General features: G+C 42.0%; 2 protein-coding genes across 2 annotated transcripts in view; both read left to right on the top strand.

Moving 5' to 3' along the window:
* Positions 1-2614, top strand: part of SLC6A19 (solute carrier family 6 member 19) — a 32238-nt gene extending 29624 nt beyond the window's left edge. The window contains exon 12 of the mRNA XM_037381798.1: positions 602-2614. Coding sequence (XP_037237695.1) covers positions 602-811 — 210 coding nt within the window. The 3' untranslated portion in view covers positions 812-2614. The remainder of the gene's footprint in view (positions 1-601) is intronic.
* Positions 2615-4798: 2184 nt separating this feature from the next.
* SLC6A18 (solute carrier family 6 member 18) overlaps positions 4799-14161 on the top strand; it is a 28922-nt gene continuing 19559 nt past the window's right edge. The window contains exon 1 of the mRNA XM_037379995.1: positions 4799-5602. Coding sequence (XP_037235892.1) covers positions 5446-5602 — 157 coding nt within the window. The 5' untranslated portion in view covers positions 4799-5445. The remainder of the gene's footprint in view (positions 5603-14161) is intronic.

Here is a 14161-nt window from a genome sequence, read left to right as displayed (position 1 = left end):
GGTCCCATAATTTTCTCCATCACCCCATCTCTTCCCTGACAGTCTAGCTCTGCTTTTTGTTTGTTGCCTTATACTAGCTGCCACCCTTAAAGCAGAAACAGTCCTGCAAGCACATTTAATTTCTAAAGATGGCTTTTTATTTTCATGAGACAGAGGCAGAAAGGGAGGGAAAGGAAGGCAGGGAAATGGGACTGCTTTCTTCTCTCTTCCTTGGCAACCTCTCTTCCTTCTTAATAATGTTTCAGCCCTCCTGCACCCTTTGACTTCAGCCCTCCTGCCCAAAGGCTGTTTGGCCACCAAGCCCTGGTGGCCTGTGAGCCCCCCCCACCCCCCACGCCTTTGTGCCTGGGAAGCATGCCAGGAACACCACCAGCCTCCCTTCCTGCCTTTTGCTTCTTTCACACCATCTTCTTCCCATCGCTTTTGAGTAAAAATAAGTCCAAAACAGCTGGGACTGGAAACTGCTGCGGAGCAGGCAAATTATAGTGCCATTGTGGCTAGCTGTGCCTCTGGTTTTGATCTGTTGAATTATCAAATGTGTGCATGTTCCCAGGTATTTGCTCCTCATGACTTTCTGCAACTTGATTGTTTGCTCTTTCAGGAGAACTTCCCCAAAACACAGAAGACTGAATATCCCGGTTGGGTGTATGTTATTATTGTAATCCTCTCCGGAGTGCCTAGTTTGGCCATCCCTGCCTTTGCCATCTATAAAGCCATCAGAAATTGCTGGCAGAAAAAACATGATCGTACAGGCCTTATGACCTCCACATCTGAGACTTCTGTTAATGGAAACTTAAAGTGTTCAACATAAACCACTTTAAAAAATGTGGAAGAATGCTTTGTCAGTGAGACAAGTAAAAATATTTTTTTTAAGAATCCAGAGTTAATTTTATTTTCATAAAAGGATAACTATGTGTTGTTTCCAGGTAAACATATGTTTACGTAATAGTGCAATGCACTGTAAAGAGTTAATGGCTTGGATTCTGGAAGCAAAACAGCCACATTTGCAAGTGATTAGGGCACCAGGCCAAATCATTCATCCTCCTGTTTTTGAGGCCAGCTTGTCTGAAACTGGCTTGCAGTTCTGTTTGGAGATGCACTGCACTTGACAGGCCATAAGTGACTCTTCCATGTGCAATCATTCTGGTTGGGTGGCCAACATGAAGGGTAACTGAATACTGACTTCTCTTGCACATTAAATTGTTTTTACTTTACATGCCACTGTGTTGCACAAAGTCACCAATATTATTTGTCTCATGCAGATGTTTAAAATATTTAATAAAAACATTTCAAAGTATGAGAATAACAGTTTGAATAACTTATAATTCTGGATATTTTATTAATTGCCTTTTACTTCCAAGTTCCCAGCAGATAACACTGCTTTTGCTGATGACAGAAGAGATAATCTTGCAATGGGGCAGCAGCAGTTCAGGAAATAGCAAAATCTGCTTTGCCTGGCACCCGTGATGAGCAGGGGGTGTGCCACTTGCCTGGGAGGTCTGTGCTGATGGGGCATCCACGGCACCCAAGTGGTGCAGAGCTTCTTGCCCTCATCTGTCACAATCAAGGTGGCTAGCTCTAATTCACATACACACACACGCACACACGCATATGCACACGCCCACCTATGTTACAACTATTTCAAACTTTTAACTTCCATGTGACCCAGAGGAGCTCAGTTAGGAGTCCCATTCCTTCTGTGGTCACTGGAGAGGGAAAAGAGGCACCGTTAGAGCACCCAGGCTGAATGCCAGAAGCAGACAGTGTAGATGTCCCCTCCGGACAGGTGGTCCCTTTCGTCCAACTGTCTGTGTACGAGAGCAACACACTTGTATCACTTTGCAGCTCTTCCTGTACCCACCTTTTATGACAAATTTACACTCTGACACTCCTATTAGGAGTGATTATAAGATCAAAATACTCTTTTACAAGAAACAGGGATATTTAGGGTATACCTACTTTAAAGTGTGTCTTTAGATTAGTATATCTGCTCTAAATAGAGAGTAAAGTACCAGGCATTGTATGTGCATTTGAATGATTAAATTCATTTGCATTCCAACTCAAAATTTGTTATTATTATTTGAATGTGAGTAATTATTACAAGTATTTAAAGATGTTACACTGTAACAGGAAAAACAATTTTTATCAGATTTTCCTGCTGAGAAAAAGCTCAGCCACCAAGATTGAGTAAAAGTGGCTTTGAAGTGGTCAGCTGCAGGTGGCTTGTATGGAAATCAGTGTGTCACCGGAATGGCTCCAGCACAGTACAAGGCATCTCCTGATCTGAAGTGCAGCAGCAGTGGGAGCAATGGTGGTGGATGCCCTGGCAGCACTGATGCTCTGTGAGCGCTGCCAAACCATGCTGCATGTGCCGACTCGTGCATGCCCTGTGAGACAGCCTGATAAGGGACTAGGAAGCTGAGTTGCTCCAGCAATGGATCTGAATGTTTGCAGAGCTGCAAGCAGATGAACTGTGCTTACCTGGGGAGATTTGTGCAGCCTAAATGTGAAATTGGCTTCTGGCTGGGTGATCAGCAACCTGACATATTTGTATGCTTAGCTGCAGAGAAGGGCTTTTATTTCTCTCTGAGTAATTTTTTGGGAAAAAAATCAATCTTAATCATAGAATCGTTTGGGTTGGAAGGCACCTTAGAGATCACCTAGTTCCACCCCTCCCCACCACAAGCAGGGGCATCTTCCACTAGACCAGGTTGCTCAAAGCCCCATCCAACCTGGCCTTGAACACTTCCAGGGATGGGGCACCCACAGCCTCTCTGGACAATCTGTTCCAGTGCCTCACCACCCTCACAGTACAGAATTTATTCCTAACATCTAATCTAAATCTGCCCTCTTTCAGGTTAAAGCTATTATCCCTTAAGCTATCACTACATACCCTTGTAAAAAGTCCTGCTCCAGCTTTCTTGTAGGCCCTTTTTAGGTACTGGAAGGCTGCTATGAAGTCTCCTTGGAGCCTTCTCTTCTCCAGGCTGAGCAACCCCAACTCTCTCAGCCTGATTTCATAGCAGAGGTGCTCCAGCTCTCTGATCTTCATGGTCCTTCTCTGGACTCACTCCAACAGGTCCATGTTGTTATGTTGGGGGTACCAGAGCTCAACACAGTACTCCAGGGGGGGTGTCAAAAAAACAGAGTAGAGGGGGAGAATCACCTCCCTTGACCTGCTGGTCACACTACTTTTGATGTAGTCCAGGATACAGTTGGATTTCTGGGCAGCAAGCACAGATTGCTGGGTCATGTTGAGCTTCTCTTCAACCAACACCCCTAAGTCTTTCTCCTCAGGGCTGTTCTCAATCTGTTCTCTGCCTAGCCTGTGTTTATGCTTGGGATTGCCCCAACCCATGTGCAGGACCTTGCACTTGGCCTTGTTGAACTTCATGAGGTTCACTTGCACCCACCTTTCAAGCCTGGCAGGGTCCCTCTGGATGGCATCCCTTCCCTCCAGCACGTGGACTTCATCACACAGCTTGGTGTCGTCAGCAAATTTGCTGAGGGTGCACTCAATCTCAGTGGCCGTGTCATCTACAAAGATGTTACACAGTACCGGTTTCAATACCAACCCCTGAGGAATGTCACTTGTCACTGGCATCCACCTGAACATTGAGCCCTTGACTGCAACTTTTTGAGTGTGACCATCCAGCTGATTCCTTATCCACCAAGTGGTCCATCCATTAAATCTCTCCAGTTTAGAGACAAGGGTGACATGCAGGACAGTGTCAAATTCTTTGCACAAGTCCAGCCAGGTTATGTCAGTCACTCTTTCCTCATCCACCAACACTGTAATCCCACCATAGCAGGCCACCAAATCTGTCAGTCATCATTTGCTCTTAGTGAATTGCTGTCACCAATCACCTTATTTTCCATGTGCCTTAGCATAGTTTCCAGGAGGATCTGCTCCATGATATTACCAGGCACAGAGGTGAGACTGACTGGCCTGTAGTTTCCTGGGTCTTCCTTATTTTACTTTTTAAAAAAGGTCTTATGTTTCCCCTTTTCCAGTCAGTAGGAACTTCACCAGACTGCCATGACTTCTCAGATATGATGGATAGCAACTTAGCCACTTCATCCGCCAGTTCCCTCAGGACCCACGGGTGCATCTCATCACATCCCATGGACTCATGCACCTTCAGGTTCCTTAGATGTTCTCAAACCTGACCTTTTTCTGCAGCAGGCAGATCTTCATTCTGCCAGTCCCTGCCTTTGCCTTCTGCAACTTGGGCAGTGTGACTGGAGCACTTTCCAGTAAAGACCAAGGCAAAAAAGTTATTGAGTACCTCAGCCTCCTCAATATCCCAGGTTACCAAGTCTCCATTTCCTTCTGGAGAGGGACCACATTTTCCCTAGTCTTCCTTTTATCACCATTATACTTATAGAAGCTTTTTCTTGCTGCTCTTGACATCCCTGGCCAGATTTAAGTCTATCAGGGCTTTAGCTTTCCTAACTGATCCCTGGCTGCTCCGACAATTTCTCTGTATTCCTCCCAGGCTACCTGTCCTTGCTTCCACCCTCTGTAGGATTCCTTTTTGTGTTTGACTTTGTCCAGGAGCTCCTTGTACATCCATGCAGGCCTGCTGGTGTTTTTCACTTAGATATTCTTCCCATTTCAAAAAGGGGAATCCAGGCATAAAGTGGATTTACTGAAGGAAGCAAGCTGACTGGCTGATCTGTTTGGTGTGGACTGAACTGATCTGGCATGTAAAATAGCAAACCCTAGTATAACTGAAAGACAACAGAATAACATTCTCACATACTTTCATTTGAAGGAAAACATTCAGCTCTTGCATTCATCAGTAACTATTTAATGAACAATAAAAATAGTCACTTGGAATTCATTGACGGGTGGGAAGTGATTAACATCTAGCAGCTATGGTAAAAATGGACCATATTCTAATGTCTGAACATACACGGTGTCATTTTTCTTGCTTTTTTTTTTTTAAATTTACTTCTTGCACATGCAAAAGATGTCTTCATTTATCTCTATTAACAAACTAAGAAACTAAATGGCAACAGTTTATTCACAGATTTTTCAGAGTTTTACAATTTTACTAGGTCTTCTGTAAAGGTTTCTTTTTAATTATATTCAGTGTCACACTTCTCTGAAAGTATCTGAGAACAGAAGGAGAACAGAAAATAAAAACCTGCTTGAACCCGAGTTACCCATTAACAACATGTTCCCAAGTTCTCTAACTATAGAAGGTGCTGCAAATAGGTCAAGAGTGGTAACTTTCTATATAATAATAATTCCTGGTTTTGTCTTTAAACTGCAGCTTTGGCAATGACACATTCCTTTGCATCACATATAAAGAAAGCTCCACCTCTCTTTCCAGGATCCTCCAGTCACCTCACATAAAACCTGTAGGAGAGACCAGTTTTGAAGCATCCTCCTATTTATAGGGAAAGGGGCTAAGGAGCCACGGATATTTCATTAAAATGTCAAAAGATTTACCAGTGCAACCTGAAATCCCTAAAGAAGATGGCAGACCCAAGTGGGACAATAAGTTCCAGTATATTTTAAGCTGTATTGGATTTGCCGTTGGTCTGGGGAACGTGTGGCGGTTTCCGTACTTGTGTCAGATACACGGAGGCGGTAAGATTGAAATGGGACTTTGTCAAAGTATTAAACTACAAGTCTAATATAACTATACTAACTTATGATGGGCATGGAAGTTGTATATTTGCATCAGTATTTTAACTACGGAATGCTCATAAATGTTTTGTACCAGTTAGATTAAAGTATATTTAATTTTAAAATAATGTGTTTGCTTAGGAATTAAGACCAGAAGGATGCTAACTCTCATCAAAGCCAATGTTACAGTTCTTGCATTGCTGCTACAATCCCAATGGGAGCGGGAAACTGAACCTGCAGCTCGTTACCTTTTGGGAAAGCAAGAAGCCTTGGGGAGCCCTGAGTGAACCGGCCCCCAGACAAATGGTCGCTGTGCTTTCCTTTGGGAAGGCGAACAAGTCATCCCTGTCCATTCTCTGATGCTCTTAGGAGCCACCCCATTATCGGGAACTGCCCCTGCACAAAAGTAAATTGCATTTTTGATGTCTGTGAGGCTGTTTAAAATGCTCAGCTGATAGAACACAAACAGGAGCCTGCCAGGTTGCATGAACAGCTGCCCAAGCCTATCCCTGGGCACCATTCCCAGAAATAATTGCTTTAGAAGCAGCCAATGTAGTAAATATAAATAGATCAGAAAAGAGTATTTGATAATTCACCATTCACAGTAGCTTTTGAGACCTGTCATCGTAAGCTGTCTGAAGCAGAGTGAGATAGCAAATTATGTCAAAAATATTTCAAACTTATCTTTCAATTAACTAGAGAAATAGAAAATTCAAACCTGGAGAAACTGTCAAATGACAGAAAAAGATATTAAAACCAAGCTTGCTCTGCCAAGGTATCTGTATTACTTGATGAACTACATATATTTGAATCAACCAAGGAACCAAGACTGGATGCTGCCTTTAATGGAAGGAGGTGTTTCAGAAAAAAGTAGCCACTTAGGTACTCTGGTAAGTAGCTGAATGAGTAAGATATAGCAGCTTGCATCAACAAAAGCAATCTTGGACTATATAAGCAGAGCACTAGGAAGTAGGTGGAGATACTGCTACTGATGCTAAGGCAACTTCAGAGCTTCTGACTTCTTCTGAAAGTCCACCTTTCAAAGTCAACTTGAAAAATTAGACAAAATGCAGAAAAGCCCCAACAATTATTCAAGGTCTGGAAAACTTATGGGTCAAGGAATGAATTAAGAATCCAATCTATTTATGTAATGAAATTGAAAATGAAAGAGTATGTTTATCGTAGTCTATAAACAAGCAAACCGAAACTATTTTGGTGGCAAGGAGCTCTGCAATGTTGAACATGTAACAGCTGGAAGCTATGGTTACACAAATTTGAATAAGAAAAGAGAAGAAGTAGTAGGTTAGATTCCTCCCAGGAGACTTAACATTTTCCATTATTTATTTACAAGATGTGAAACCCAGTGAAACTCTCTTAGAGGAGTGCCATAACTGGGTGGTTGGAAAATCATAGGTGTAAGCACGCTGTTTCGCTGTGTTTGCCCAAGGGAATGGCTGGAAAAAGCCTGTCACTTCAGTTAATGATAAATGTGTTCATGAGACATGATAAACACCTTTAAAGAGATACCCCCATAGCAGATAGGGCATGGTGCCTGCAAGGAAGAAGTTCTTCTGTAGCAGGAGCTGTAAGTCATATAAATACCCTACCGCAACCCAGGTGGCCTTTCTATCTTTGAGCAAGGAAACAAGTGTTCAGTAACAAAAAAATCCCAACATAATAAAATGTGATTATTTTGTAATGTATTGAACAATTAACAAAAAGTGCTCAGTAGAAGGTTTGAAACTCACAGATACGACCATAGCGAGACATAGATCTTCTACACATCTTATTACGCAGAGCTGCTTCTGGGGCCACCAACTGCATGAGGCTGCATGGACTTTGTGCTTCAGGGTTTTGTGCAAATCTCTATTATGGATTAAGATGAAATAATGTTCTACAACCTTAAAAAGGCTCTTACACCTTCCCATGAAGCACCAAGGGCTGTTTTTCCATGCTAGAGCTGGTGGACTAGCTGTGGGCAGCTGTTTTTCAACTTCTTCAGATCCCAACCTCACTTCAGAAGATCAGAAACACTCGCCTGCTACTGAGGTTTGATCACTCCTCTCCATCCCTCCCCTCCAGGGTCCCCTGTGTCCCTGCTCTACAAACCTCTACCACCCCAGGAGAAGCGTGAATCTGAGTCCAAGGAGACACACAGTGACCTGTCTTACAGACTGTACAGTGCTCAGAAAGTCTGTTTACTTGTGTATCCAGCTTCTGAGCACCGATATATCCCACGGGAGCTGCTGGGAACAAAAAAGACAGGGTGTAGAGTAGGTTTAAAGATAAAAATAGGAAAATGCCGCAGGGACAAAGGTTGAGTTTCTCCTCTGCTCCATGAGTAGCAGTCAGTAATAGCACATAGCTAGTTTGCATCACTACAAACTGCAGCACAAGACAGTGGTGAATAAAGGTTGATGTATGGATGTACAACCAATGTTTGGTCACCGGATTTTAATAAAGGGCTCAGAGAGCTCAACAGCAGGATGGACTCTGAAATAAAGTGCTGTGGGGTTTGTGAACAATCTATCCCAGAGAATTGGCGTTGGAAGAGTTTGAGTGAGTCCTGAAGCCCACCAAGAAGACAGAGCTGTTGAGTTTACACCAGTATATAATGTACTTGTGTTTTAATTCTGCTAATTGAAGGCAGTGATGTGATTTGGGGTTGCATTTTTGAAAGCAAACAACTCATATGCAAAAGCCCAACAGATTTTCAGGGGTACTGGAGCATAAATCCTGCTTGTGTGCACCTGAAGACATGAGCGTGGGTGAGACCAGCAGCATCATGGTTAACTAAGAGCCCTGAGAGGTACAGTGGCTAGGTGCCTGAAGCCACAGCCACGGGTGCAGCAAAATATGGTATAGATATAGCATAGATATGCTCTAAGGCTGAATGGCTTCTGGGGTACAGATTACAGTTTCACAGCTGGCTCAGGTGATATCCAAGTGTTTAGGAGTTAGGCAATGCACTTTACCTCATCTCTAGATCTTTTAAAAAACAAGAGACAAAAATAAGTGCTTGTATATTTGTCAGCTGTTCTCATCAGACCTCTGGACCTTATTCATCGCACATTAGTGTTACTCAGTAACTCGGATCTAATATAATATCAGTTTTGCTGACATTTATCACCCACTGTCGTTACTGATTATTTGGATTTATTGCCTCGGTTGAGTTAGTTATTTACTTTTCATGACTAATGGATATGAAGGTTGTTTGCCACAGTAAGTAGAGACAAACACAAAGGTTCCCAGGCAACTGGGATTGAAAAGAAGTCTCTAAATAGCCCAGTACATAGGTTGTCACTTAAAACTGAGACTCAAACAAGTCATATAGTTATACATATACACACACAGTCATTTGAGTATACTTAAAAAAACCCAACCCAGTTCTAGCTGGAACTTACTGCAGTATTTTACTTTTGATTATATATATCTGCTTGCCTACCCATGGGGTATTGAAAATGTGCATAGTGCCCGAGCCTGCAGGATGACTGAAAAATATCTTCAATATAAAATACAGTTTCTTTCTAGGAAATAAATACACATAAACACTAAAGTCCTGATAAAAAGGGAGAATTGTTTACTTTTGGGGTAATGATTTACAGACTTTCATAGCCCACCCAACCTTTTGCTAGAATTTGAACTACAACTTCCAGCAAAATGCAGTTGCCTGACTCACTGTGTTTTCAGAAGGAAAATAAAACCTGAGAGGAACAACAGATATACCTGGAAGATACTGAAAAAAAACCCAAACAAAAAACCCCAAACCACCAACAAAAAAACATATGTTGGGAAAAGCAGAAGAATTCACTTTGATAGAAAAATGAATTATGTTACAACAAGTAAGAAACTTCATTTTCTGGACTGTTACCATGTCCTGCTCAAGTCCTTGGTGAAAAGCTACGGCAATTGGGGTTGAGATTTTCATAACTTGTTGTATTTGGTTGCCCTTCACAGCTCAGGTTGGTGCATGCTTGCATGTGGGTGCTGCTCACTTTCATCCTTCAGTCACGGGTATTTCATAAAGAAGTTCACCAAGGTTATTTTGTAAGTTTGCAGGTGTTACCCATCTTCATTTGAAATGGTTATTGCCCCCTTGGTTTTCTGGACACGGCTTTAGCTCCTTCCCTGTTGTTCAAGGAGATACAGTCATTTACATGGGAAACTCAACCTTGCAAAGTTTCAGAGTCTTTAAGATGTGCAATGTGGCTTGTAACTCCAAATCGGTGCCATCATACATATGCTGCACAATATGACACTTATAGTAGCCCATACTTTTCATCTGGTTTAAGGCATGTGCAGAAAATATAACAAAGATCATGAAGTATTGTTTTACAGAGAGAGGGGTGAATATGATTAAGTCGCTGCTTTTTTTCCTACCTGATGCCTTGATATGATTCATTGCTGTGTTCGCTATTCACTGCTTAGCTGAACTCCCATGGAGAAAGAGGGACAGGTCTGATAATCCCCTTTCAATAGCTAATAACAAGTAGTTACCACCTATTGCAATTTCTTGTCAGTAAAATAAATTATCACAGGTATCTTGCCATTAGGTTCTCAGTCTTTTGGAAAAATGCACCCATCACCATTTCTGATATGTACCAACAGAATCAGTGAAGTGGATCTCTGAATGCTTGAGGCATTGCATTATACCGAGATGTGCTTTCTGAATTTTTTGGACTCTACAGATGCATTTCTTTTGGAGTTACTCTTTTGCCACCTTCCAGGTCATTTCAGTCTTCATTATAATTATTTATTTCCATTCCTACATCTCTGATCTGAATGAAATTTTTTATCCATTTTCTGAACTTTCAAATGCTGTTGTGCCTTTAGATCACCATTTCAAGTTACTTGCCTTACTTCTGCTAGCTGATCTGCAGGTACTGGTAAGATGCAGTATTGAGCATGTGGATCAGTTCCTCTAAGTTTTTCTCCACCATTTAGGAAGTCTTCACTGGCACCCTGACATCAAGCAAAGCTGTTGAGTTTTCTCTGCTTCTCATTGAGGGTTATCAATTTCTGCTGGTCTTGGCACTTCTTGGTTAGGAGGTCACCCTACTTCACCATACTTCAAACTACTTTACGTTTCCACTAGTCAAGTCTATTGCTTTCTCTTTCTAAGATGTGACAAAACCAATTTGGCTGTTTCACTCTGCTTTGCAGTTGCCATGATTCAGCTTTAGACTGTGCTCCTTCATTAGTCTCCTGGTCATTTTGCCCTCCAGTGCATCAATAGCTCTCAACAGGCTGCCTAGTGGTTCGTGCACTTTTCTTCCAGATTTGCCATGTGTAGGTGATACAACAAAACTGTGCCCTTCAAGTGTCATTTTGCAGGCAGAGGGCTGACTATAGTTGAGGAGTTGCTTTTCTGGCCTGATTTGCCTATACAATGCACTCAAGAGGTCAGGTTTTAAAAACCCTCAGTGTATCTAGAGTGCACCAGGTATTTTCTTTCCTACTGCCATGACTAAAAGCTATCTCCACTCTAATGGTTCTTCTGAGTTAGCAACGATACTGATACGCTGGTGCTCCTTGTCACTTAGGGCTCTACTGTCCAGGAAACCAACTTACCAATATGTGCAGTAATTGTAGTTGTTGGTAGTCTGAAAGAGCTCTTGTAGGCTTTCAGTGCCTTCTCATGTGCACAGGGATTGTTCCTTGGCTTTGTGGTATCTTTGTGCAGGATCTCCTTCCAAAGTAATTTTTAAGTCTGGTACATTTTGGACTTCCCCCTCTCCCCCTGCCCTTGACCTTCTTCTAGTAAAGCATGTATCTACTTGCAGGATGGATGCTTTATGCATCTTGACATCTGTCTGACAGAAGGAATGGTGTAGACAATTTTTCCTAGGTCATGCCTCAGGGATACAACTAAATCATGCCATGGTGATACTTTTGATTTTTATGGGCATTTCTCCAGGCTTTTAAGGTACTTACAAATACTTTATCACTATCAATTTCCTTATTCATTTTTTGAGAGGAAAAAGGTTACTGAAGCTAAACTTTTGTTTTTACAGGTTCCCCCCTGGGCTTGCTTCTTATATATGATGTCATTTATTTTCCTCTCATTGTGGAGCACACAGATCTAGAATATCTAAATATATATTTAGAATATCCAGATACAGAATAATTTGCTTACTGGCACTATGACTGCTTCTGCTAAGGTTCCCTTTTCCCATGCCTCAATGAAGCCAAACCTACTACCTACCACAAAAGGAGTTTCTGCCTCCTTTGTGACACAGGCTCTGTGTTAGGTACCAGCTCGCTTCATTCTCCTTGGATTTTCTTCTTGCTTTTTCCACAGTAGATACCTCATGGCATTTTTTTTTTTTTAAAAAGATTTAAATCCTGCCTCCTGGCGCATTGTCCTCTATCTAATAAACAGAGTCCTTGACTATACGGTGCTGGAGCGTTCCTTCTCATTATCTGATACCTTTCTGACATTCTTTTTCTTTCTGTGGGTGGGGGATTCTATTGTGGGAAAGAGTAAGCTTCAGGTGCTTGAGCAGACTGTCTATGCTTTACCTAACTATTTCTTTTTTGCCTAAAAATACTGTAAAGGAATGAATAAGTGAAAACATTCTTTTACACTACAAGCCATTTATCTGAATTAAGTTTGAGAAAGATTAGCTCCGTTAACTATTTTTTTCTTAGCCCAATCTTCTGCCGTATTTTCATATTTGCAGATAGCATACTTTTTATATTGTTCTCATGTATTTCCTTTTCAAGTGTGACATTACGTTTTGCCATGCTGTAAATATGACTGTAGATACATACAAACTAGCACAAAGTAAACAGGCTTTTATCAGCAGAATATCTAAACATGCTCTGCTGTCAATGGTTCAACTAGCAAACAGAAAAGGGCAGAGAGATAACAGAGAGCAGTTTGCACTAATTATTACACAGTTATTTCCAGGGAGATATGATATGGGAGATAGGCCAGTTCCTTACGGAGTGCTCTGCTAGCAAGGGCTCTGCATCACATAGATGTCAAAGAAGCTAATGGGATATCAAGAAGCTTTCAAGGCCAGGAGGGAAAGGGTTAGAAACCTCTTTTTAGATGAGTGGAAGAGGTCTGACTTCTTCCTGTGTCTCTGGAAACCACCTTCAAGTTGTTTCTCAGTTCTCTTCCTTTCTGAAGTCACATTTATAAATGGGTAAGTTAGTGATCAGAAAAGGTTAGACAGGAGCTGCCCTAGGAGTTTTCCCATCCTCCAACCTTCAACTTCATGTGGTACCTTTAGCAATCTTACTTGCCAGTGGTTCCAAATTTTTCCTCTTTCTAATAAGAATTGGAATTAAATAAGCATAAAAATGCAATTACTGCTGAACTTCACTCAAATATCACTGAATCATCTACTTAGGTATATGATGGAGTAAAAAATCTTTTGCTTTGCATCTTGATGTTCAGAAGTAGCAGGAGTGGGTTTGGAATAGTTGTTTGTAAATCTTCAGACATAAGATCTCAAAGGTCATTGAATTAGTCCTTTGCAATTAGACAGCATCATGTATTTATGGTTGGACTCAATGATCTTAAGGGTCTTCTGCAACTCAAATGTTTCTATGACTCTATGGAACAGCTGCTGCCTGGAGCTGGTGTGCTGCCAGGCAGCTGGGCGAAACACGGGAGTGCTCTGCACTGTGGTGTGCCAGTCACTCGTGTGAATATTTTGCTGTTTCCAGAAGACAGCCTGACACCTCAGGCTGTCAGAAGGGCTCAGTGGGCACCCTCAGGTGTGCTGTGGAGGGGAGTATTGCAGCAGGCTTGAAGGAGAGCACAGGACTGAGTGTGGGGAGAGGTTGCCGAGTTCTTGCAGAAGGGATCTGCAAACTCCTTAGTATTTACATGGAAGCTTTGGTAGGTAGCTCCAGGTGAGATGTCATCGGGTGGTAAAACACTTGAAAATAAACCAAATACTGTGGTACTTAACTCCCTCTGTAAGTCTCCCTTTTGGGGTGGGGGTGGTGGTTATAACAGCCACTTTAGAGCTTCCTCCATGCACAGGGACTACCGAGCACGGGTACTGAGGATCCAAACTGAGGATTTAACATACTGGGAATTAACTGTGAGAATTCTTTTTCAAATCTGCTTCTTAGCGGTTAAAAACATCTTAAGAAATCAGAATCTAAGTAGAGACATTTCCACCTTTGGCAAATTAAGAACAGTCCTTCACTGAGAAAAGCTTTGCCAGTTTTTGTTCTCATGTATTTTTAGCCCTTGATAAAGGGCTAAACCATTAAACACACCTTCTCTGGGTGTTGTGTGTAGTTATTGCAGCACTTAACAATAGGTAGCAAAGTTATTGCAATACCTAGCTCAAGCAATTTGATTTATCTGCCCAGCCTTTCTAAATAGCCAGTGATTGTAAAACACTGGAGCCACTACAGGAAAACACCAGAAATCCTTACACATTCCCTCACCTCCCTCTCAGGGCTGAAGATGGAGCAGAGAGCGGAGCTGCTCTGCTCTCTGATAGCGATGGTGAGGCTGTTCTCCCTGCCAGCCTGGAGGGAGGGGAGGTG

This window comes from Falco rusticolus, chromosome 3 (genome assembly GCF_015220075.1).
Source record: "Falco rusticolus isolate bFalRus1 chromosome 3, bFalRus1.pri, whole genome shotgun sequence".
Lineage (NCBI taxonomy): Eukaryota > Metazoa > Chordata > Aves > Falconiformes > Falconidae > Falco > Falco rusticolus.
Note: the sequence above shows the minus strand (reverse complement) of the source record. Positions and strands in the feature narration are given on the sequence as shown.